Source organism: Aphelocoma coerulescens, chromosome 21, assembly GCF_041296385.1.
Source record: "Aphelocoma coerulescens isolate FSJ_1873_10779 chromosome 21, UR_Acoe_1.0, whole genome shotgun sequence".
Taxonomy (NCBI): domain Eukaryota; kingdom Metazoa; phylum Chordata; class Aves; order Passeriformes; family Corvidae; genus Aphelocoma; species Aphelocoma coerulescens.
Window position 1 is genome coordinate 8,448,497 of NC_091034.1, and position 25,968 is coordinate 8,474,464.

General features: G+C 41.0%; 1 protein-coding gene across 4 annotated transcripts in view; it reads right to left on the bottom strand.

The window, feature by feature from the left end:
* Window positions 1–125: 125 nt before the first annotated feature.
* Window positions 126–25,968, bottom strand: part of CLSTN1 (calsyntenin 1) — a 32,504-nt gene continuing 6,661 nt past the window's right edge. The window contains exons 2-19 of one of the 4 annotated variants that reach the window (XM_069034977.1): window positions 23,254–23,376; window positions 19,104–19,133; window positions 17,522–17,717; window positions 15,174–15,382; window positions 14,076–14,225; window positions 13,792–13,977; window positions 12,421–12,669; window positions 11,450–11,571; window positions 10,547–10,709; window positions 9,385–9,435; window positions 7,521–7,678; window positions 6,753–6,901; window positions 6,047–6,273; window positions 5,561–5,731; window positions 4,829–4,974; window positions 4,042–4,177; window positions 3,210–3,394; window positions 126–2,558 (exon numbers count right to left, since the gene is read on the bottom strand). In XM_069034977.1, coding sequence (XP_068891078.1) covers window positions 2,364–2,558; window positions 3,210–3,394; window positions 4,042–4,177; window positions 4,829–4,974; window positions 5,561–5,731; window positions 6,047–6,273; window positions 6,753–6,901; window positions 7,521–7,678; window positions 9,385–9,435; window positions 10,547–10,709; window positions 11,450–11,571; window positions 12,421–12,669; window positions 13,792–13,977; window positions 14,076–14,225; window positions 15,174–15,382; window positions 17,522–17,717; window positions 19,104–19,133; window positions 23,254–23,376 — 2,846 coding nt within the window. In that variant the 3' untranslated portion in view covers window positions 126–2,363. The remainder of the gene's footprint in view (window positions 2,559–3,209; window positions 3,395–4,041; window positions 4,178–4,828; window positions 4,975–5,560; window positions 5,732–6,046; window positions 6,274–6,752; window positions 6,902–7,520; window positions 7,679–9,384; window positions 9,436–10,546; window positions 10,710–11,449; window positions 11,572–12,420; window positions 12,670–13,791; window positions 13,978–14,075; window positions 14,226–15,173; window positions 15,383–17,521; window positions 17,718–19,103; window positions 19,134–23,253; window positions 23,377–25,968) is intronic. The other 3 variants (XM_069034978.1, XM_069034979.1, XM_069034980.1) reach the window with 3 other exon arrangements.

Here is a 25,968-nt window from a genome sequence, read left to right on the forward strand (position 1 = left end):
CTGTGCTTGAGAGCAATAACCACAAAACTCTCCTACTCCCCCAGCAGAGGCAAATTAACATTAACACAGTTTATATAAACTGGATTCTGCTTTGTTCCACTCAGAAAAAAAAAAAAAATGCAAACAACCTTTAGAACCAGAAATTTATTGTAGCTTATAGACTGTCCAAACTGACCTGTTACCAATATACACATCTGAAAAGTTATACCCACAGTGGCTACAAACTGCATCAGGACATTACAACCCCTCAGTATTACCATTAAGTCATGATCAGTTTTGGTCTAAAATACAGCAGCTACAGCAACAGTATATGGAAGGATAAGTCTTCTACACATTAACACAGGACAACTGTCAGACGTAAGTTAAAAGTTTCCCAGTTTACTTAAAACTAGCAGTTAATTACCATGTAAGTAGTCAAAACCATTTTCCCATTTTAGAAATCTAAAATTTTACATTAAAAAAAAAAAAAAAGCCCAAACCAAACCCAACCCCAAAAAACAGTAAGCTCTGGTGTGGGTTCTTTCCCTGCTGCCAGGTCCATCTCTATTGTAAAGGCACTCCTCAGTCCAGGTTCCCCCAGAACAAACCTCCCATCAATCCCATTAGGTGAGAACAGGGCTGGCTCTGGAAATCCAGCTGTACAAACACGGGATCAACCCTGACCTTTATCTCTCTGTTACTCAGGACCCTTTGTGCCCCCTCCCTGGCCCTTCCCCAGTGCTCCTGGCCCTGGCCTGGCTGGGCTCTGCGCCCACACCCACGAGCAAACGCTGGCGCTTGGCTTACCGTGCTCAGGAGGGAATGCAGTCCCAGGCTCCTGTTACAGGCAAAACAAGTTACTCTTTAATCCACCTCCATAGAAATCAAGCAGAAATTCATTATTCACGACTCTGCATCAGACCAAATAAAGTTAAACAACCCTGCCTGACAGAAAAAACAGCGCCCCCCCCCCCCCCACCCTCCCCCATTCGTACCTTCCAGCTACTGCCCTCTGCAATCCCAAACTGGAACTGGGATCAGCAACAACCCAAATCACATGAATTAACATGATTCCCAAGGTTTTCTGGTTGGATAGTTTATGCTACAGTTTTTCACCAGCAGGAAAACACAATTACTAAGTGTAAACAAAGGCTTAAAACACTGACAATCTGAATTACTGTACAAGGGACTGCAGGGGAAGAGCAGGAGTGTTCAGTGGTATCAGCTACACCCCAAACCTTCCCATTCCCAAATTAGAAAAAAATCAACAACGAAAAAGCCCCAAATCCCTATCCATGTAGACTGGTAGCCCAGGTGCTCAGGTACCAATCCCCTACACCCAACCTGTCTGCAGTGTGCACAGCCCACACTGGATTCCAGGCACCCTCCCTGGAACTACCAGGAGCTGTGGCAGCACCCCACAGCCACAGCACACAGAGCTGCCCACCGTCCATGTAGTGTTATTTCCCCAATAACTTAAAAGCCTTTAATGCAAGCCTTAATTGGGAGAAAACAATAAAATTAAAACCAAACTGTAGTGCACAGGGCAGCTGAACCTCTGCAGAGGCTCCTAAAGCCTTCACAACTTCTCACAAGCTTGCCTGTTCCCTCTGCAAAATAAAGGAGATGAAAGAAAAGGAAGGAATTCAAGGAGAGCGGGGCATGAGCGCACATCGCAGTCAAGGCCAAGACAGAGTTACTGAACATCTACACTAAGAACTGTGCCCGTGCTCCTGCTGCAGTAGGATGAGACTCGGAATAGTTCATGCTGCATGATTTTGTACTTTAGCATGTTTTAAACCCCAATCCCTGTTTTCACTACCACAAATGACATAATTACATAATTCCAATATATTTACAAAATATTAAAAAGTCTTGTTAATCTTCTACATATTAACCTCATTCTGCCACTTTACACATGCACTAATTCAGGGAAAAAAAATTAAAAGAAATCAACAGGCTGAAATGAGCAGCTTAACCCTTTGTCAACAAGCAATCTTTGCATCTTTTAGAAAGAAAAAAAGGAACAAAGCCAAGTTTGTTTCACTGAGCAAAAAAAGACAGTTCAGAAATTCATGTGCAATGGCTAGAGAGCTGTAGAGTCACTTAGCTGAGATGACATGAAGAAAAAAGTGCAAGGTGGTTCCTCACAGAGCGTAAAAAAAATCCAGTCACTGAGGCATGGCTGAAGGAAGAGGTGCTAACTACAACCCTAAACATCAGGAACTAGCTGACAGAACACAAACACGGGTTGTGTGGGGGCTCAATCTACTGGCCAGAATGAATTCTTTTGTTTTAAACACCATGAATCCTTGGTACCAATGGAGTGTGTTACAGTGGAGTCTTCTAGAGCGGGAACATAAAGACAAAGGGAGCAGCTAGAATCAGTAACTGAGGGTAGAGTCATCCCATTCCAGCTGCTGCTGTCTGTTAACATTCTGTTGGTCCTCCTCCTGCTCTCCCTCTTCCTCCTCACTGCTTTCAGACTCTGCACTAGTGATGTCATCTTCTTCTCCATCTTCACTTTCTTCTTCCTCTTCCTCCTCCTCCTCTTCACTGCTGTGTTGATCCTCGTAAGTCTGTTCAGACAAAAATTAGCTGTCATTACCATACTGGCCAGAATTCTCTTTGTTCTTTACTCAAGGCACTACTGAGAAGAGCTATTGCAGATTCCTTGCTGGATTTAGAAGTTCAGCAGGAAGTAGCCAGAAATCAGAAAAGACAAAGGAAGTAGCACTCAGTAAAAGAGTTCTGTGACCCTGCTGTCAATCCTGGCACTCTACACAAACTAGCTCTGAAGGGTGATCCAGTACTGCAAATTCTACTGGAAAAGGATGTTACAATAGGACAGAGAGCATGAAGGTCACACATCTTTCTTGTTCCCCATTTTCTAAAAATTCAGATGTCAGCTACAGGAGAAGGAAACATCATAAACACAGATGTTTTGACAATAAATTCCTGCAAGTTTAGACAAAAGCAGGCTGTGTTTAAGGCATTGTGCACATGATGAGCACTAGTGCTGGACACCAGCCTGTAAAATCCCATTCTGCATCATGAAACACTAACCCCTGCAAGATCCCAAAAAACTGCCCTTGGCATTTGGCACACTCATTCTAAATTCCCAGTTAATGTCTCTGCCCTGTGCTCAGGGTTAGTTCTGCTCTACTCCTCTGCCCGTGGACAATCACACCCATTCCAGCTGAAAAAGGACACCAGCTGCACAGGGTTACCTCCATGGGGTTCACAGTGATGGTCAAAGCAGAGTCATCCCAGTCCATCTCGTTCTCCTTGCCCGTGTCCTGGTCCCGCATCGTCCTCTGGTGTGCGGCTCGGATCCGGAACACACCCAGGATGATCATGAACACCAGGAAGCTGACACAAACCACGATCACCACGGTGGCTGTGCTGGGAACAACTGCAACCAGAAAACACCATGGTAACTCTTACACAGTGCTCCCCACTACTCCCCATCACCTGCCAGGGGAAATGGCATTACACAAGTATTACGTGTATTATTTATTATATATGTTCCAAAGGCACTTTGTCTAGAGCCACTTAAAAAGTCAGTGGGAAAGCAAGAACTAGAGCCCAATTCCTTAAATATAATTACATCAATCTGAAGGACTGAAAACACAAGGAAAGCACATTCCACCACACAGACTCCTCTCTGAATTGCCTATTTTTCTTCCTCTCACAACCTACACCCATGCCAAGTTAATGTAATTAAAACAGAAAGGGCAATACCATGACTCATCAAAGGAATAGCACTGCAATTCTTTCCTCCTGCCACTCAGAAGAAAATCCTGTCCCGGTTCCTCACTTTATGGATGTCTCACAGTCTCCTCCCCTTTTCCAACATACACACACCAACAGAAAGCTCTTCTGCTGGTAGGAAAGGAAATTTCACAGGGTTCTAAAAACTCCTCCCTGCCTGGGCTACAACAGAACAGGACTGAGCAGCTGCCTAGTTTATTAGTCCAACACACTGGTTTAAACTCTGGGAAAAACAACTCTACAACACCACAAAAAACCGAATCAACTTCAGTGGCTGAGGATCCTGACCTGAAAAGGGATGAGGGTTTGCCAAGTTGTGACCAGAGAGATCAACAAAGGAATGATGCACTGGGTGAATGAACTGTGGCTGTGCAGCAATGTGATTGGCATGTTCCACTGGGCTGGCTGTGTGGATAACATTCACCTAGGGACAAACAGAAAGTGTTAAACTCCAGAAACCCAATAGTTTAATTCTAAAGAGATAAAAATAAAGAGAAAAAAATTAAAATTTTAGTGCCTTTAATGCCATTTTCTGATGTACTTCCATATATTTGATGTAAGCATACTAAATAATAATTAACCTGTACCCTTCCTGCAGAGGAAATGCAATTTTAGCCTCTCTGTGATTTAATGTAACCCCTTAGTATCAGAAATTTATGCATCACACAAGCAGAACAGTGCATGGCCCAGCAAGTCCATCTGTGGCATCCCAGAAGTGACACACAAAGGCCACTCAGTTCTCCAGTAGCACCACTCTCACTGCATTTGCTCAATTAATACTTTGTTTTCAATGCAACCTTTTCACCTTCACCTCTCCATTAGCCACATTATTTCTTCTACAAAACAACAATTTTAGCTCTGTTTAGGCAGCTTTATTTCAAGGTGAAATATAGGACTAAAACCACATTTATATATAAAATACTGCCTGAAATGCCCACATTTCCTAGTATTTATTTACAGGACAAAATATAAATCAATAATTGATCAATTATCTATCTATTATTACTATCTATCAGTTGAGGCAACAACTTCCATCCTCCTAAGCCCCTCCAAGTGCCCAGGGCAGCTCACACACCTCCACTTTGAACTCGTTGCTGACGTAGCGCCCGTTGAGCTCCGAGCAGACCAGTTTGAACTTTCTGTCGAACAGAGACACCGTGTGCCAGTTCCTGTAGCGGATCAGGTGCAGAACTTCCTCGTAGTTAGCCATGGTGTCAACCCCTGTGGGCAGACACACAGGTTTGTAACAACAGTTACCCTGCAAAAGACTGGTACAACTTCATACACTGGACAAATATTACTCCATTTCTTCATCTGAGTTTTCTTGGCTGGCAGATTTTCAAGGGGTACAGAAATGGTAAAGCCACTGACATGCACATGTGGCTCCACTGAAATCCTGTGGATTGGTTTTGTGATAAAATCCTAAACACAGTCAGTCTTTGAAAGGATTCTAGGAGCTTTTCTATGGAATACTTCAACATAATGTGGACAGAAAGGAATGATGCGTGCTCCTAGGCACTGGAACAAGCCTTTTCTGGGGCAGAGTCTAACTACAGTGCAGAGGTGACCTGCTATTTCGGACAGAGAAAAGAACAGAAGGAAGGTTCTAGAATATTGTGTTTTCTAGAATCACAGGTTTCCACAGAATTGCTGTGCTTAGAATTCTAAAGATAGTCCGAGCTTGAAATTCTAAAAATAAAAAAAAGGAAGCATTTACAGTAAGGTGTTACAAACCACCTCTCCAGAACTGGTCCCTTTGTCAGTCCCTTCAGACCCTCCCCGCAAGAGCAGCAGCAGAAACCCCCACCTGTGATTATCATGCCCAGGTTGGAACTGCTCATCTCAATGCCTTTCTGCTGCAATCGTGTCATGTCAATCTCCAGGCTCTCTTGTTCCTGATTTAGTTCCTCTCCCAGCACTGTCACCTCACACGTATCCAGGTTGTGCATGATCTCTTCAGATACCAAAGACTCTTGGACTGAAAAGCAGAGAAAAAACCAAAGACTTAAGCAGAAACACCAGAACAAATACTAAAATCTGAGCTTGAGGAGAACAAATATTCATGAAATAATGATTTAAAAAATAAAATACAAACAAGGGTTATGTACATAAGAATAATGGCCTGGACTTATTATCATTTCCGAGTAAGTTTTTGTTAGCCCAGACCAGAGGATCTACACCTTCTTTTCCCTTACTGGATTCTGTATTAAGAGAAATCCACACCTTTCTGCAATAGGAAGATCCTCCCCCAGGATCACTGAGTGAGGTGAGGGTGGGCAACAGTGGCTGTTACCTGTAGGATCTTCATCCCCATCTCCCTCCGGCTCCACCTCCCGGGTAATGGTGCTGATTATGCGAAGCTCAGGGAAGAGGGAAACGCCCTCGGAGCTCTCAAACTCTGAGGCAGAGCGGGCAAAGTGGTTGATGCCACTCAGGCTGATTTTTGGTTCCTCTGGCTGCAAGACCATGACATACCCCTCCACAGAGGGAATGGAGACACAGGCCTCTTCATTGAAACACCTGAGAGACAGAAGCATTTTGCAGTCAAGGTGGTTATCTTGGAGGAGGCACAATTACACACAGTAATTGCTTTATAAATTTTTGAAGAGCTCAGACCCAAGAGTCTCAGATAAATCCATCAGCTGCCCTGGAAAGTAAGAATTTGCCACCAAGGGAGCAATCTTACAATTAATTTTTATTTACAGTTACCATTTGGCCTCATTTCTACATTCTGACTTAGAGCCACAGGTAACACCTTTAATGAAGTTGTGACACAGGAGACACTCCCAGCACTCTGGCAGTGCTTTCCTCCCCATCTTACATACTCCCTCCTCCATTCTCAGGCAGAAAGCAGAGCGCTGGTGTGGAAAACATTTTCTGTATTCAAATGTGTGATAGTCACATAGCCCAGGACTCCTTTGTTTCTCACAAGTGAGATCCACAAACACCAGGCCCCACCACCACTGCACAGTGCTGCTTCAGTTCACACCAGGACATACCTGACAACGCTGGTGATCTTCAGCCTCCGAATGCCGGGTGTTGGGAACTGGCGGGAGTTCAGGTAGGAAATGTGCTGCATGGCCTTGTCAACTCTGTCAATGTCATCCCCTTCTATGGTCAGTGTTGACTGGCTCGGGTTCATGTGGATCTGAAAAAAACAGAAGAAAACCATAAGAGAACACTCAACCAAGTGACACGATCTGGCAATTCAAACTGGAGTTCAGCACTGGTAAATGCAGGGTAATTACATCCATATTCAAAGCAACAGGGTCATTATTTACTGGCCTTGTGGCACACAGTCTAGACTCCCTACTCACTGCCTTATCCCTGTGGAATGTATTTGGTGTTTCATTCTTTAAGAAAAAATCTAGGCATGTATCATAGTTCTGGTTCTAGTAACACAGAAGAGAGGCAGCTAATATAAAGGAGAAATTTAGCTCTGTTCACATAACCTTGCTACTGAAAAAGCCACATAGTCTCATTTTATGAAGCTGCTTGTTAGATAACCTGGTGGTTACAGCTGGTAAAACAAAGGCTTACAAATACGGAGTTTCTCTTCAAGACTTAAGAGACAACAGAGTAACTTTCACTCCTAAGGCCACATTTATACAAGAAAGATTTTCTAGTTTTTATGTAACTTTAATGCAAAATGCCACAAGAGATGAGCTTGTTTTATTTGGGATAAGCTGTTAACTCTGCCAGTAAAACTTGTAGCTCTTATCAGGGAAGGAATATACACGCTCCCCTTTGTTCATATGCAACTTTACCTTCACACCTTTGCCAACACCATCAGCCATCTGCAAATCCAGCCCCTCTTTGCAGGTGTAGAGGCAATCAATCACCTTCTTGTTCTCCAGTTTACCAGAACGAATCATCAACCCTGCCAGATTGCCTCGGAAAAACTGAGCCATGCGCAGTTCACCACCTTCAAAAAATGAGGCAGGAAAAACCTTTACTTGTTTTGGTTCTTTTTACTTTTTCTTTTGTAAAACAACAAGTATGCCAGCTGATACACACAGTATTATACACATGCAGGTTAGTTTTCATCCATTCTGGGTGTTAACCTTGTGATTATGGTCAGGCATAAAACAAGAATTAAACAGTTCCCCATGCACGTGGCCTTCAGACAGCTGTGGCCACCTTGAACTGACTGTTCCATGATAAACATTTCAAAAGAAGCCCCATACAGCGAGGTGGTGCTCAGAAATCAAACACAGAACCAATGGAATGAACCATGAAACCTGAATCTTCCTGCTGAGGTAACACCTCCTGCTACTCAGGACAGGACAGCACCCCTCCTCCAGGTGTGAGGGATCTCCACCTAAGCCAGCACTGCAGGCTCTCCCTACACTCCAAGGGCAGAAAGGAACTCTGCAAAGTCATTCAGCTCATTCTGAGAGAGGTGTCCAAGAGTTACCTGCCCCCTTTAAAGGCGCCATCGTCTCGCTACAGACTCAGTGAGCAGTTTAAATTCAGGTAATTCATTTTTAGTTACCTGAGTTAAGTCTGATGAATTGCAACCTAATAAGCCCTTTATTCCTTAACGTTTTTGAAGGTGACATCACAATGATCACCTGGTCCATCTTGCTAAATACTGAGGGCCACAAAACACCACCTGGAAATGTGTATTTCAAGCCCATTACTTACTAAGTAGCCTGATTTTAGAAAAATGTCTAAGCTTGTTTTAAAGATTCTGAGTGATAAAAGATCCTTGGTACAACTCAAAAAATATTCAGGGGTGAAATGTCCCGTTACTAATTATACAATTTCCATACAGCTTCAGCTTCTGGAGCCCCTGGATGCTGCTACCTCCTTGCCAAATTAAAAATGTGATGCACAGCTAGAAACCTCTTGCCAGTTACACCCAGACTATTCCAGGAATTCTTAAACTTTACAGGAAGGGTACGTATCTTGAATTCACTTTTAAGAATACACACTAATTTTAAGTATCTCAACTCAAGACACAGAACCCACCAAACTATCACTAAAATTTGTTATGAGGAAATAACCCTGTAGCCAATCTGAAATACCTGGCAGCCAAAGTTTTTTTGTCCATTCACTGTAATGAGAATTTTATATAAATATCTGACCAAGTGAGTATCCCCTGTAAATTACAGGTCTGTTATGAGCAGCCTGGTCTAAATATGAAATCAATCTTGCTCTGAGTGGGGGAGTGAAGGTACCTGAGTTCCAGAGGTCCTTCCCAATGCACCGAATATATTCTATAATAAAGACACATACCTACATGCATAAATACATACATTTATATAGGATGACGTGCATTTATGTTTTAACAAAACTGGATGAAAGAAATTATAGCTGATATTTTACATCAGCAACTTTTTACACCACTTCACTGCAATCACAATGGTTGCCGATTTGTACATCGAGGAACACTTGGATACAAACCAAAAAAATACCCAAACCAAACAAAATAAAACCCCCAAAACCAAGCAGAAGTCAGCTGAAGATGCTCTGCAAATAGAAGCACAATGAAGACACAAGCCTAGGAGAGGATTATGTGAAGGTCAATGGCCCAAATGCAATGCCTGCATTTCATGCTGTGTGTGAGATGAAGCAATGTCTTGGCTTAAAAATGAAATAAAACAGTAGGGAAAAAACTCCAGCAACCTGCAGAGGTCTCAGGCACAGTTTCATTGTCATTTTCATTTCCTGTATATTCTGTAGAAAAGCAAGACAAAGAATAGGACAATAGGGAAAGGACCAAGTAGTTACAATTTGGCAAACCCTCTAATTCCCAGAAAATACAAAGCAGCACACCCCCAATGTTTGCTTATGTTGGACCCAGCTTCTCAAGGATTATGAGTTCCTGGAAACATGAAGAGTTGAAATGCAGTGAAGAAGCATCACTGTGTTGTTACAGGAACAGTCATGGCACCACAACCCAAAGAGCCCCACGCAAAAGCAGCAGTGACACCAGCAAGAACTGCAGAACACTTCAACCAAGAGAGCAAACCTCTCACAAACCACCTTTAGAGTAAGATGGCACAGTCTAACAACTGGCTCCATTTGAGGGGAAATTACAGTGTGATCCAGACTAATACAGCCAATCACCAAAAGGTATTGAAAGCTGATCAAAAGAAGCCATTATCAACACAGATTTCTTAATCAATAACAGCATTGCATGTATTAAGCAGTTAATTTATCAGATGGAAGCACCAAAAATGAAAATTGGCTTTTAAATTTTTAAAAGAAATGTTAAAAGAACTCAAAAGGATAAAATCTCTCTCTCTTTGAGGTGAGCTGTATATATAACTTAGAGCAGCCTGAACAGAGCAGACAATAAAGCAGATGTCTATTTTTATAAGCAGAAATAGTAAAATACCCAAGAGACAGCACTGCTGTGTTGCTCTGCAGGGCTGTCTGCTGGACAGGCTTCCATTGATGAGAACACTTTTCCTACAAGATGCTTTTCAACCTACTTGAAATGAAGTGTTCTGCTCAGTAATGTGAAGTACAGGAGGTATTGTTACAACTATTATTAAAAATAACCTATCAGTATTCCCATGGCCACCACAAAATCATGTTGATGGAATACAGGCTGGTGAACAGCCTTGTACTTCACACACCTGTGGCCAACGAGAAAACAAAGACTCATGGAAAAAATGACTCAGAGGAAATATGTGATACCAGCTTGGAGCAAAAACAATCTGCAAGAGGCAAAACAAGTTACATTTCATGCACTAAAAAGATCTGCTGGGTACTTCTATATAACCACAAAGATTTCATTAAAAGAAGTTAATTAGAAGTATTAACAATTGTAAATAGTTACCTTGCCAACATGCTCCAACCACCAGCTGTGTTTCTATCTTGGAAGGGTGGAGTGGGTAATCCTCAGTGACTGGGAAAGGATCATAGGAAACACCATCCACATAAAGAGTCACCGCAGGAAATTCAACGTTGACGACGTAGTGGTGCCACTCCTTGTCACACACCTGAGTGGACAGAGTTTTAACAATTCTGCTGTCACTTTTTCTTTTCCTTTGCAGTTCAGTAACTGATCTGGTGCATGTTTTACATAAACACAGTGCAGATGTACCAACAACCTACAAGCCTGTGCAGACACAGTTGATCTTGATCATACTGATGGCGCACATCTGAAAGGCAAACTGACTCCCAAACATTAAAAAAAGTTTCTTTATTAAGTTGCCAATACAGGAAGCTGCACATACTTCCTTTCCTTTAATTTTATATTAAATAACAGCATATTTCATTCTAAAAATATGTATGTACATGCAAGCACGTCCTGAACTACTGTTTTAAGACAACATTACTTGACAAAGGACAGGTATTTGACGAGAGCAACTGTTAAAAAAAACATGACTATTTATCACTCAGACCCAGAGGGCTGGGAAAATGTCACATGCTCAGAAGTACCTGAATGCTATAAATAACCTGGAATAAATACCTCCTGTTTTCTCATGCACTCCACCTTAGACTGCATTTACTGAAGATAACTGACATCACAGCTCTAAGACTGACACTGTATTTTCTATTTCATATTCAAGATGAGAAGGTGAAGCTGAATCTGACACTTGATCACAAGTGAAACAAGCACTGTTGGGTTCTATAGAACAGGCCGTCAGGAGCTGGGAGTTGCAGAAAGCACTACCAGGGACACTAGTCTTCGGTGGCTTTCACTCTAGCACTCTACCAAGTGTCCTTCCAGACTCACCTGATTTAGTTTCCAGTGGAATTCAGCAGGTTTGTAGGTTTTTCCCTCAGAAGGATCCTGGCGGAAGAGGAAGACCAGGCGGCAGTTGTGCACATAGAGGGTGTAGTGGTGCCGGTTCATATCTGCACAGCAGTTTGAATTAACAGCATTACTTTCTGCAAACCTTAAGAACAAAATCCACCTGTTCTGCAATTTCACAATTAAATCTCAAGGTAACTGATAGTAATCAATGTAGAAGTAAATCAGGCATGGTAAGAGGACTGTAAAACAGCAGCAGTAGTAGTGAGGGTAAACACCCTTGAAGAACGCATGAGGCTGCAGAACAGACAGACATGTCTCCATCCAAACCCAACCTAAACACAGCACCGAAGAACCAGAGATAAACCTGTCAGCAGGAGAAAAAGAGCTCTATTTGCAAACAGAAGAGCTTTTTTTTGTTACAAATGGCAATTAAGGAAACAGGGTTATCACACTTCCTTCTTATTAATGGCATTTTCAAAATTATTGTTTCTGTATCATAAGCAGAGAGTGAAATTATGCACAGAAGAAACTTCATCTCTGGAGAAAGATAAATTATATCCTCCTAGGAGAAAAAAAAGATACAGCAGCAAATGCCGTCACTAGACCTGATATGTGTGTCTTAATGTTTTTAGGCAGCATCAAGAACAAGGCTATCTTCGGAGATGCAAACTCGAGGCTGCATTGCCAGAATAAGTAATCTACCACAGCAAAAGAAGTGCATAATGTAAACTGAAATAGAATTAGAAAAACAAGTCTGCCCAATCTGAAGCTACATAATCTTAAGGCCGAACCTAAACACAAGAACAACAGTGATTTTTGAAGTCACCTTCATTTCAATTCCAAGAAAACCCTGAGGTAGAGAAAACACTGAAGGCTGTCACATGTGCTGCCAGAGCACATAAAAGCCCAACCCACCAAAAAGACTTTTTATAATTGAAGTATTGACAAACCTGTCTTGTCTGAATTGCACAGAATTGTCTCTTTCTCTTTGGTTCCGGGCCCATGCCTCATCCATACTGAAATCATGAAGGGCTCTTTCAGACTGACTGTGACAACACCATCTGGAATCTTCACAGCCTGTGTGCCATTAAACTCAAAGACTTGGTCGCTGTCATGGCCATTATCTGTCGGCAGCCCCACAGTCCAGTTAGCAGCACTGCTTGGAGGGGGGAGCAGCTCAGCTGTGCCAGAAGCAGCACCTACAACACAAATGCTCAAATTAAAACAAAAATTTAAAAGACCTCCATGGGTTTCAAATTTAACTGTTTATCTCAGCACTAATTTCTCAGGGCCAACTGTCAGGATTATGCACTACCCATCGAGCAATTTTCCTTTTAAATAATGTGGCACTAATTACAGGCATCTAATACCATGGTAACTTCCACAAATTTGACTTCTGGGTAGACAACTAATCTCATAATAAGCAAAGCAATTTCAATCTTCACAGCTGTAGAACCTTATTTTGCCTCTATCTCAGGAACCCTTTCATTGATGCCACTTGTCCCTCAGACCCATGAGCACGATGCCTTTCTCTAGACACTCTATTTAAGTTGTGAGACCAGAACTCATCCAGCTGAAGAGAGTGCACAAGCACTCCCTCCCAGCTCACTACCTACCCACAGCACAGTCAGCAGCAGGTACCTTTAACGTCACACTGACCTCAATCAGGGAACAGCTCAGGAATTACCTGGGTCTCTGGGGTTACATGCTATTCAGACTTTCAATTACTTTCAACTGAGGTTGAAAACATAAATCATGAGTGATAATTTATCCTGTAATCTCAATTCTTCCATATGGCTACAAAAGATTCAACGACTTTTTGTAAGACCTTTAACTACAGCATAAGTGGATGCCAAGGGCCTTTATTCCTACGGCAAGCACGGTACAAATTTATCTGATCCAAGTTAACTGTTTTTTTCCAAACCACTCTTCCTTGGTTTTCTCTAGTTTTTCACCATGTATTTCTCAGATTGCAGCCATTATATCCATCATGCTCAGAAAAACAGAGAGGCTTTAGTGGCTACACCCTTCCACAGATATTCTTTCAGCTCTTGAACATGAATCTCATGCAAGGGACATTATTAGTCTATGTAAGACAGCAGAGAGGCAGAAGAAAGAGATTCTTTACCACATATGAGAATTATTGTAGAAGTCACCTTCAGGCAATTTCATGCCTTTTGCTGCCTGTTAGGAAATCTGCTGAAGGAAACTACGTGCAAGTGAAGACCAGATCTACTCACTGATTTCTGGTCTAACATAAAATTCAAAGAAAAACTAGTAAGCAAGAGAGACCACTTTTATTTTAACAAAAGCCTGCTTACCACAGAGCCTGTGGATGGATTTCTCAGAGTAGGTGTCTCTATCACAGCCTTTACCAATATGGCTGGTTTCTAGTTCCACCGTTGCTTCAACTGAGGTTATTGGTTCATCACATGTCTCCAAATGCATCCCAGGGAACAGAGGCAAAGAACCAGTGCCAGGCTCATATTCTATTCTTTTGCTCCAACCTGAATATTTATCCAAAGAAACAATATTAAAGATCTCTCATGTTTAACTGAAGGTACCAGCAAATGCTAAAAGCAGAGAGGAAGGAGAGCAAACTAACCTTGCCAGCCAGGCTTGCACGTAGGCTTAATGCTAATTTTAACCAACACATCCTCAGCAGCTCTCTTCTTCCCACAGTCATAGGCTGTTACTGTCAGTTTATACTGATGTTCTTTACCGTAGCTTAACTTTTCTGTGTTTTTTATATAACCTGACACAGAAAAAAGGCAATTGTCAGACATCAACATAATTCTTCAGGGTCATTGCTGCATAATATGCATCCAGGTACCACCTATGTACTTCATACAGACTCATCTGCAAGTGAATTACCCTGAACTATTTGACTTTTCAAACGCCAGACTTCAGGCCCAGATCCTTAAAATATATAAAGCAGTGATGAGCACACATACACAGAGCAGCAGGTACTTCTCCAGCTCTTCACAGTGTATTACATTACTCCAAATGAAACTGTTTATGAGTGGTAACTGATACATAAATTGTTTGGCACACCTCAGGATTCACTAACTTTTCTAAAATCTGCAAACCCATGAAAAGAATCCATTGGCAACATGGACCCCAAAAACCCTTAAACTAAAGCCCACTAACAACTGCTAACTTTGCTTATGCAGCTTGCTTGAACCACTAGAAGTCATTTACAGATTTTTGAAGGGTCCATGGATCACTGGATGTCAGGAAATGACCTAAACAGATCACTCCACTTCAAAACCAATAACCACAATACTGTCAACTCCAGAGCCTCATATGAGCATCTCAAATGTGAAAAGCACACACGGAATCCCATTTTTGAAAGCTCATTAGCTAAAGTTATCATAATTCAGGACGGAAAACTACAGGCAAAAACCCCAAAACTGCTAAGAGGTGTGTTAAAACATAGTAGAGCTACCGTATTTCCTTTATTTTGGAAAGGATTTTTCAAGAAACACACATGCAACAGTTCATCTGCTCCTTACATCAGTAATGGCGCATGGTATTGAAGGACATCTCACTTTTCATCGTTAATTCAAACTGCTGAAGGGAACACCTCTGCTTAACTGGGCTGTTTAACACGTGTGCTGTATTTCTGTGCTGACCAGTGTGACTCCTGTTCTTTGGGTGACCAATGAGAGTCACTCCCACCCCAGCTGGCTCTGTCTCTTACCATCCTTGTCAATGGCAAAGGGCACATCCGGAGTCACGATCTCGTAGCTGCAGATCTGGCTGAACTGGGGGGAGCAATCTGCATCCACGGCTTCCACCTTGAGGATGTTGTCGTACCTCTTGCCCTCGATGACCGTGGCCTTGTAGGACTTCTCCTTGAACACTGGGGCATACTCGTTCACGTCGTTCACCTGGATATGGACTGTGGCCCTGCAATGACACAGAAAGGGCTCCCAGAGGCTGCAAACTCTGCTCCTGCCAGCACTGGGATACAGCAGCTCCCTCTTTGCCACCAAAGCCATGTCAATCTTTCAACCTGACAGCTCTGAATCTGCACTGTTCCAGTGCAATGCATTCAAAATGGCCTCTGTCCAACTAACCTCAATCCAGTCTTCCCATACCATACAATACACCACAGAGACTATTTGTTCCAAGAATTACACAGTCAGGTCAAAACAACAAATAGAAAAGGAAAACTTGTTTTGAAGGTCTGTTTCCTGTGTACTTTAAACAAAGGAAAAACTATTCACATTTGCCTTCTTTTCTTCCAGTGCACTTACTTCCATGAATGTGGAGGTTTGGGGTTTGATTAACAGGAATATTTGTACCTGGTTCTGAATGACTGTCACTTTTCTCCTGTTCAAAGAAATGCTTTTAGGGTATTACAAATTCTGCCAAAGCAGCTCCCTCTTTTCCACATGTAGCCATCCTTCAGCATTCCAGCTCTCAGGAAGAAGAGACCAATGACTAATAAACCCAACAATCCCAACTACCCTAACCGGAGAACCAGTGGGTGTTTCTCCAGTGTGTTGCTATGTAATTCAGTGTAGTTCTAGGCTTTGTTTACTATTGCTGGTTATTTGCAAATAAAACTCAAACCCTTGTATTGCAACCAACAAATTCCTGCCATTTTACAGAAATCCAACAAAACAGAGCTGTGACAAAACACACTTTTGCCTTTGTTAAAACAGTATAATCCTAGATTTTTTCTGCTGTCAGAATATTTGACACAAACACCAATTTTTATTTTATGTGAACAAGAATGACAGTTAAGACTGGTCTTAGAGCTCAGTCAAGTGCATTTGATTTGCTTTAATTAGCTAATAAAGTACTCAGCTGTGTAAAGCAGTGAAAACTGGCTTATTTCTTGGATGTAGAAATGAGAAATCAGACGATTTAAATGGAAGAGTCCCAGAAGTGGCAGATACACTTTAACACTTCATACAGCTAGATAATCCTAAACAGACTGGATCTTGAATGCCATCCTTTTGTGCCTGTCACTGATTGCTGGTATACACAGACCAGGAAAATAATGCAGTTTCTGACAATGACCAAGGAGAAAAGACAAATCATGAAAGGTAAACTAATGAAGAATTAAATTACTACAGTCCTTCCATAAAAGCAGAAGTTTTCTTATGTTTATGCTAAGAAGAAAAATCTTTATTGCTATCCTTCTCTTCGAAAACTTCCTTCAAAAGTCAAACTGAGTATCAAACAGAATTTAAGGACACAACTATTTTCCACAAGTGCAGTCCTTAAGGCAGTAACATTCTGCTGCCTACTTGAAGTTACAGAGTAGCAAGGTCTTGTTTATCACCAAGCTGACCTCTGCTACTCTATTCCTCATCTCACTTATGTCCCTCTCTTTGCTTCACACAACTGCTCATCTCCCACATGCTCTGCAGATGTTTACACCAGTGTGTCAAACAATTACTCTCAAGTGGGTTTTCTAGAGACTATTTTATATTGTGGTTTTTCCTTAGATAAAGATTAGCTAAAGACTGCTTTGTTCCCATTCTTTAATGTAGGCAGAGAGGAGCCCCATGCTACTGATCTTGGGTTCTTTGGTGAGGCCGTCTGGAAACGACAGAAACATGTATGCTTTGGCATTTTGTTAAGCTTAATACAGACTGACTTCTTGAACCAGTTTTTTGGATTCCAAAACAATGTCCAGGCTTGGTATCCCATGCAAACTCCACCAACTCAGGACAGATTTTAAGCGTATCAACAGTTTTCCTGCTTCTATCCCCACCTGGTTCTCTAATGTAAATTCAGAGACAACAAGGGATAAAGCAGTACCACCTAAAATACAAATGAAGGGATGTCCAAGCAGTTCATGTCCATTTGGCTGCTCTTTTTATCAACATTATTACCCTGCTTGAACAGAGAGGCTAGACCAGATGATCCAGTGTGGTCCCTTCCAACCTGACCCTTTGCATGGTTACATGAAAAGCCTTCCAGTATTAACACTTGGTTCACATTTACTCTCAACACACAGACCATGAATCACCACAAGCAGGAGACCCCTCGGAGCCAAACTTCCCCTCAGCCCACCCCAGACTGACTTACTTGTGGGATTTTTTTGCATTTGCTCCATCTGGTCCCTTCCCACAGTCGTAGGCCTGGATGGTGAATGTGTAGTCCTTCTGCAGCTCGCAGTCAAACTTTTCCTTAGAGCGTATTATCCCCTCACCAGTGGATTTATCCACTACAACTGCTTCAAAGGGAACATTTTGCCCGTGGATTTTAAATCCACAAATCTCACCTACAGAGTTAAAGTAAAGACAGGTTAGAACTGGTCATCATGATGATACATTTTTTAAATAAATGACCAAATATTTTGCAGCCAAGGGTTTGTGAGGGTCTGTGGACAAAGCAAGAGCACTGTGCTTTAAAATGGGTGAATTCTGGGAACTTTAGTAAAAAGAAGCAAACGTCTGCCTTCCAAGCAACTTGTTTACTTTGCATCCATTCATGCAGGAGTACAAAAGAGAAAAAGAGAAATGTAGACAGGCATTTCACAGGAGTACTTGAGACAGCTCTAGGGCAAGAGTAGATCTTATGTGAGCATACAGCCAAGGCCACTGGTAATGTCTTCTATGCCAAGCTACTGGCAATAGCTGGGCAGCTGGTTTACTTTGACCAGAGCAGGAGGTTAAAATGCACAGTTACAAGTCGAGGGATGAAAAAGCTTCAAGTACAAGTTCAGCACCATAATTACAGAAATTCTGTCAACAGATCAAAGGACAAAGTCTTCCTGTGCAATGTACCTGGCTAAAATCAGGGAATCAAAATAAACTACTGAATGAGAAAGGTAGAAATACCAACTTCTCAGGCATCCATTTCATCCATTAGCTATCTGCTAACATGGGCCAAACGTTAGTCAAGGAAGCTCTCAGGGAATGATTTAGAAGGCTCTCCTTCTATTCAAACTCTTTACCCTGCAAACTTGGGAGAGAAGTCCCCAGCACATAATTTTTAAACACTTCTAAGCCTAAGGCTGCACTACAAGACTCTGGCTGGCACAGGTGAGTTAGCCCAGCACACAAGAAAAGACACTCAATAAACTGTTTGATCACCTACACTGTGTTTTTACCTCTGTAACTTGTATTTTGATGGGGACTTTCTTACAGGCACTGTTTTGCTACTATAGTTGCAGTGCTTTCTTAGTACCAACAACACACTCTAATGAAAACATGTCTAGAGGCATTCAAAACAAGGAGGTTGATTTATATTTTAAACCACTGAAGTCAGTCCTGAAGGGTGTGTATGGCAGGGAAGGTGGTGCAATGCTTTAGTACTTAAACATTACTTCACAAAGCATATGGAAAACCTCAGCTGTCCCCAAGAACTGATCTACAAGTGAAAATATCAGAAAATGCTAATTTTCCCCAAACAACTTCTTCGGTGTCCACACAACATACAATAACCCCAAATGGTTCAAATGGATGTCTGATTTACAGATATTTCTAACCAAGGGTTTGGTTACATAACAGTTTTTATCAATATATTTTAAAATAGAAAAAAACTGGGAGAATAAATGGGACAAAAGAGCATGACAGGATCTTCTGTTTCAGTGCTGATTCCCCATTTCATAACCAAAGTTAGTAGGTTAATACTCATAAAAGGGATAGAAAGAACCCTTTATCACCTTCTTTGGTGACTGTCACCTCAAAACTCTCTAAAGGGAAAAAAGACAAACCCAAGTCAGTAACAGGAAAGGCTGAATGGGAGCAAATAAGGAAAAGGCAAAGATGCACACATTACACAGAAAAGCTTTTGAAAATTGTATTTTAAAATTCCAGTGGTGATTCGCTGTAACTGTTACAATTTTAGAGTTTTAGTTATGTTAAATATGATTTAATCTTTTAACTCCACATTTTCATTTGCAGAATTTTGAAATATTTCATATGTTCATAACAAGAGGTATTTTCAAAATTGCACGTTGATGAATACCCATCCATAAAGTAGAATTTATCTGATTTATATTATTTTATTTAAAGATTTCCCATAGTTCGTGATTTAAAAATATATGCATTAAATTGTGATTCTGATGAACACAAGAGTTTTAATTTAAGGAATGGGGAGGGGAGCTATATATTTTCCTAGCAGTATATTTTTCGGGTTAAAGAAGTAACCATTTTGTTCTACTGCTGCAATACTGCAATGCTGGACAGAAGAGACCCGGGTGCTTCAATATATTCCTCTCTTAGCACTGAGGAGCAGCTGTCCTGCCCCCTCCAGCCACCCCATGAAAGGAGAAGCTTCCACAGTGTCCTGGACCTTCCACACTGATGAGGAGATCTCGGATATAACAGAGTTTTACAGGGCTTTGACACAACCGTGAGAGACACCTGGAACGGTTTCAGAGTTTTAATGAAAAGACAAACCCCGCTCTTCCCTTCCCTGGAAATCATCAACTGCTAAACCCAAAAAACTACCAACTTTTACAGATCATCCAACGTGTCCATTATTTTTTTCCTGATAATCATCATGTTTAGCCTGAATTCCTGTACAACAAAGTGGACCTGTACCTTTAAAATCGCTTCTAGCAGATCTCCTGTTAATTCTCATACTTTTCCAACAACTTGCAGTAACACATTCAAGTTTCCATTCCAGAGTGGCCTCAGAAAGAGATGAGGCACTACAGTTACAGAGAAATATTTTTCTTAAAAAGGCAAAATTACAGTTTAATACTGAAGTGGAAATATAAGTAAGGAAAGTTACCTTATCATGATTTCTAGCCTTTCATTTTAAAAAGAGACAGTTTCTGAAATAGCTCTCAGGTCCTCCCTGAAACTCACTTCAGATAATCCCTGGATTTATAATCAGCTCTTTATTTTAACACACCAAATATGCTGCCTCTTGTGGCACCCACATGATTTATATTTCAGTCTATTCTTACACAGGGTATAAATATAATCCTAGATTTTAATGTGTTTTGGCAATAGGATCATTGAAGAAAATTTTGCACTGTTTAAATTTGTGGCTGACACCACTCATTAGCCAGAAGTGACATTCCAACTGCAAGCTTTCAAATATTCCACATCTTAACTCCTGTACACCCACCTCCCTGTTCCCTACAGTATATAAAATACATGCACAGTAAAGGGGAAATCCCTACTTGAGAGCTTTAGCCATCAGACTGATTTTAGGCACAAACAATAAACATACAATAAAAAAAGGAAACTGTCCTTTATTTTATTTTTATTTTTTTCAGCAAAACCACTTAGGATCAAATTCCAACATGATTCTATTTGTAATGTAGAAAAGATTCACTGAGGAACAAAAATGGTCATTGTCTTCTCAAGCAGATCTGTGACAGTCATGGTGCAGAACACTGATTCCATCCTGCCCCTATGTGCCAGGCAGTTTGACAAAGCAAGCTGGCATGACTACATTCACACTGTTTTCCAAAGTGTGTCATTTTAGATTTAAAACCATACAAATAACCCAAGAAATAAACACCTATATAACCCTACTTATTTTTACACACCTAAATTTTAGGATCCTACCCACAGCACAGAGTGAGCAAAGCAATAATATGTTACTTTTATTTGCCTCACAGTTCATGTACTACAAAGCATCTAAATGAACTAGTTTCGAGATGTTTCGACATGCTCAAAATTGAAATAAAGCAAAAAAAGCTCTACTTAAAATATTTTAAACCTGCAGACAGCTCAGAAGTTTCACAGCTCAGCTAGAGGGCACAATTAATTAAAATATCCAGCCTTTTGAAGCATGAATAAATTTGATTTATAAGTAGGAATATACCAGTAAGGGCTGAAGCAGCCATTTAATCCTGAGCAGTGCTTTGTTTTGCTGTGAAAACACATCCCTGCCCCAGTGGGTTTCTCACACTGAACCCCCCAGAGATGGTGCTGGACACCAGCAGTGTCTGTGCCAGGATGTGAGCACAGCACCCAGCAAAGCTGGTAAGAGTCAGCACTCGCTCACCCCGGGGCTCCTCAAGGACAGATTCGAGTATTGTTCCATTTAATGGCACACAAACACTTCCAGAGACCCCCACGGCACAGTCCTCCAATATTTATGCAATTCAAACCCAACAGTCACGCACCAAGAATTTCTCTACAATGTTCATGTGCTACACTTAAACTTTAATTTCTTTAAATCCGCTGGTCTGCTGCTGTTTCAGAAATGTCCATTTTTGAAAGCCAAAATACATTCTGTTACCACAAATATATTCTGTTTATACAATTCCCAGTAGATAAAAATGTTCATTTAATGAAAGCAGGTTTATACAATTTAGATCAACCCAATGGGAAAAGTCTCATTTAAGAAATGCTTTAACATTGGATTTTCCTCTGCAAACGTAACAATATATTTGAAGATACTCTGACAGTACTTTCTTGAAAACATTACTACCCAAGAGGTATAAAACTGCCATGTTCAGATTCTGTTCAATGCTGCTGAACTACCAGCACCTACATTTAGAGCACTTAAGAACTGCAAGAGGTGATTCACGTTCTCCTCATCCCTGAGAACACAAGTCAGGCTTTCCATACCTCTTTCTAATGACCAGATTTTGTGTATGCCAACACAAGCTTCTTCGTTTGGCAGTGAAAAGTTTTTTGTACACAGACAGCAGCTTTATTTCCAGTTAAGATAACAGAAGAGCCTCTGCCACATGTACCAATACATGACAAAGTTTGAATTTCAGAGGTGTAGCACTATCTCTGAACTTCTGAATAGCAAGTTTACCATTATCTTCAACTTCATTGGGGATAATTACAGCCTTACGATCATGCAACAAAACTATTACTTTAAGCACTACTTCAAGAAGATTGTGACCAAACTGCCATAACACTGCAGCACTCAATGCAGTCAGCTGCTGAACATTTAAAATGGTTCTTAATTTAATTTAATCTAATCACTCTCCTGTCCCTTCCTCCTTGAAGCCAGGCTAAGCAATGTTGCCAAAAATGGCTCATGTCCTATCCTTTAGGTACTTCACTAGGATTCTTAACTCTCAAATTTTGCTTAACAAAGTAAGCTTCTGCAAATATCCAATTTAAGCTTGCGCTATCCACCACAAGTATTTTAAATACCTGCAGATGCCAGTGTCTTTCTAACACTGTCAGATTCAAAAAAGGACTTTCCATAACACTGCATCCAATTAATGAATACAGTATTCCTAAACAAAGGTTTTCAGAAAAAAAATCTACTGCGTAAGTTTATAAGAAACCTGTGAGTCCTATGCTCAAAGTGAAGAATTAGCCCACATTTTGCAAAGATGTTGTGTATCATTCCCTATATTCTTTGCTACAGGAGAAAAAGCCTTTTCTTCAGCCAGAGGAAGTTGTTCAGTTTTTAAAATACCCTAGATTGTTAAGCAAACTTATCACAGACGTGCAATCCTAATTCTACTAATTAGTATTTTCACTCTATTAAGACACAAATAAAAAAATGCTAAGAAAACCAAAACTCTCTTCAGTACGGTAAGAAAATCACTGATTCAGAACTCCCACGCTGAATGCTGTGAAATGTGGAACCTAGACGACTGAGGAAAAGGATAGACACTACGAAAACAAATAAAAAATAAAACACCAGAAAATTACCATGTACACATGAAACTGAAAGAAGCAAAGTGCTTTCTAGTTTGGATACTTGGATACAGCTGCAAATCTGAAATAAAATGCTGTTCCATGCACACTCATTTCCTAGGATCTAAAAGCTTTGAAATGTTATGCTACTGTTATGGAAAACACACTAACACAGAGCATTTGTCCCCGAGAAAGCATTTCCACATCTTCAAACAGAAATGCAGATGAATTCTTTACCTGCAAAACGCAGAGGTGCATCTTTGTCCAGGGCTATTAAAGGGGGGTCCAAGAGCACCGTGTTGTCATTTTCTGTAACTATGCCATGATAGGTTGTTTCAATCCATGGCTTATGCTTGTTAACTGAAAGGAAAACAAAGTAGAAAGTCAAAACATTTGGAACCAACAATATCTTTAAAAAACGCTTTATAACACTAATTTCAATATTTTCCTCTTTTATAATTCTGAATCAAGGTTTTTAAATAAACTAAAAGACTTGAAACAAAATCCTAGCTAAGTATGTTCAGAAGAGTTGAGTGTCCCTGTAGGCTTTCCAAAAGTAACTCAGAGAATTTAAATTAGTTTCTAACTATGCTGGGATTTGAGATGCCCCTGAAGTGCAATTCAAAAACCTGTTAACAGTGATGGGGAGCTGCTGCCATCAGTGCCAAGTGTAACACCAGCAAAACCTCAGTCAGCACCAGATAAAGAAAGTCCAGCCAACACAAAACATCAGGGTTTGTTCACACTCCATGTCCCTCCCCCCACCTCCCCCCAACACGGAAAACTTGGAATACAGCTGGTGGACTGTTCAGAACATGAGGGCTTGTTCTCATGTCAGCTTTTTGTCTTGTATAGGGGGTTTCACCATGATTAAGAAAACGTGGAAAAGAGATCGAACTTCAGTTACTTTAGTAGCTGTTTTAAGAGACTGGGAAACTCCACTACAAAATCACCCGTGAGAGGATCCTTCACCTCCGCACAGAAGAGCCTCAAACTGATCACCTGAGCCTATCTCAGGATGACTGGTCTCCCCTGGCTGCAGAGAAATGCAGTATCTTTTCTTGTAAGCCTCAAAAAGAGTTTCTTCTAGTACATCACTAAAGACGCAAGATCAAAGCACGTTATCTACTAGGTTATCATCTACTCCGTGACAATCCAATAGGACAGTCCCTTGATTATTAAATATTTAGCTTCATGTTATGCTCCCCAGCTCAGGTGGTGGAGTGTAACTGCCTGAGTGGCTCCCGGATTGTCAAGTTTCCTTAACAGTATCATTTTCCCAAATGCAATTCTGGAAGACTGCATGTATCCAGCTGCTTAAAACCTATGGAAAAACATCCTACAGGGCCCGAAAACTGCTCCTTACCAGACAAAACCAGGTAATCTTCAGCAAACAACGCATAATGAAATACAAGAAATAACTTGCAAGAGGTTACAACAAACACACCAAAGAGCATTCCACAGGCAGCATCATCCAGGTTTTGGTCTGCATGAGATCAAGAACTTAAAATTTAAGAAATGCATGCCTGTGCAATCACAGTAAAATATACACAACAGCTAGAACACATCACACTGCTGAGTCCTGCTATTTCACCTCTCAAGAATTATATAAGCAGATTGTCAAAACAGGCAGAGATGGAAGGCTAACCCAGACGTTTGAATCCTGCCTCTTCAACAAACTAAAATGGATTCATGTCATGTGCCATATGCTTAGCCAGGGGAATTAAAAAACAGCGACAAAAGGACACTTCAATAAACGATTCAACCTAGAGAACTCATACAGGAAACCGTAATACTCCCAGTATGCTTTCATCTGCAATCTTTTACTAGTTAGTAGCAACAGTAGACAGGATGTATCATCTTCATCCATAACAATGCAGCAACAAAGAACTCACAACAAACTGTTTTAATGCAAACTGTGTTTAATTACTCCATGTGGTTTTACTTAATAGGGCAACACTCTCTTTACTGCCTATATACGCACACTCTCAACATGCAGCACACCAAAGAGCCAGTTAAATGCCAAGTACATTGTTCTATTTACCCAGAGAAGTTCAGCTGCTGCAGCACCCTCCCAGGAACGCCGCGTTTCAGAACAAACCTGGTCATACTCAAGGCACTAAAACAGATTCCTCCCTCCGAGGGAAGGTGCCAGTAATTGCTCAAGCGTGAGGCTCCCATGGAATGCTCACCCACAATTCAAACCTAGTCTCGAGAAAACCGCCACCAGTACAGCTTTGGCTTCAGGAGCACAAGGAGGTCACAGCTGAGTATTTTTCTGTAAGCACATCTGGGACAGTTATACCCCAATTGAAAGTGCGAGTCCTTTCATCCATTCATCTTAGTCCTTGCAAGGATGTGGTATAAAACACCAGAACAGATCTCTGCCAGAAAAAAACCTCCATCTTCATTATAATGCTTCTGAATGTGGATTACAAAAATACTTAGGGTTTTTTTTTTTAAAGTTCTGAGAAACCTTCTCCTAATTTAGAAACCTCCTACCTCCACTACTGCTGGGTAGGGAGTTCTGTGAAACCTTCAAGTACTGTAACCACAGCATCATGAGTATGCTGAGCATCTGCAGAGTCTAGTGAACCTTCAAACAACAGGCCCATTTGAAAGCAAAGTCATGTCCTTTTATTGTGCTGCAGACAATAAAATCATAAAGCTTACACCCCTTTGTGTTTTGGAAGGCTAAAACATCACCAGATTTCAAAACATAAAGCTTAAATCCCTTTGTGTGTACGAATACTAAACATCACTGGATTTTAAAACACCAAACTTACTGCTGAATATCCAGGAAAGGCCCGTTAGCCATAGTTGTGATCTACTGACTCCACCATAACCACACACTGGAAGGAATTCTCAAGCTAGTGTTTGAAATATGAGGTACAGTGTACGAGCAATACATCACTGCTTCCCTTCAATCAAACTGAACCAAGTGTTATCCTG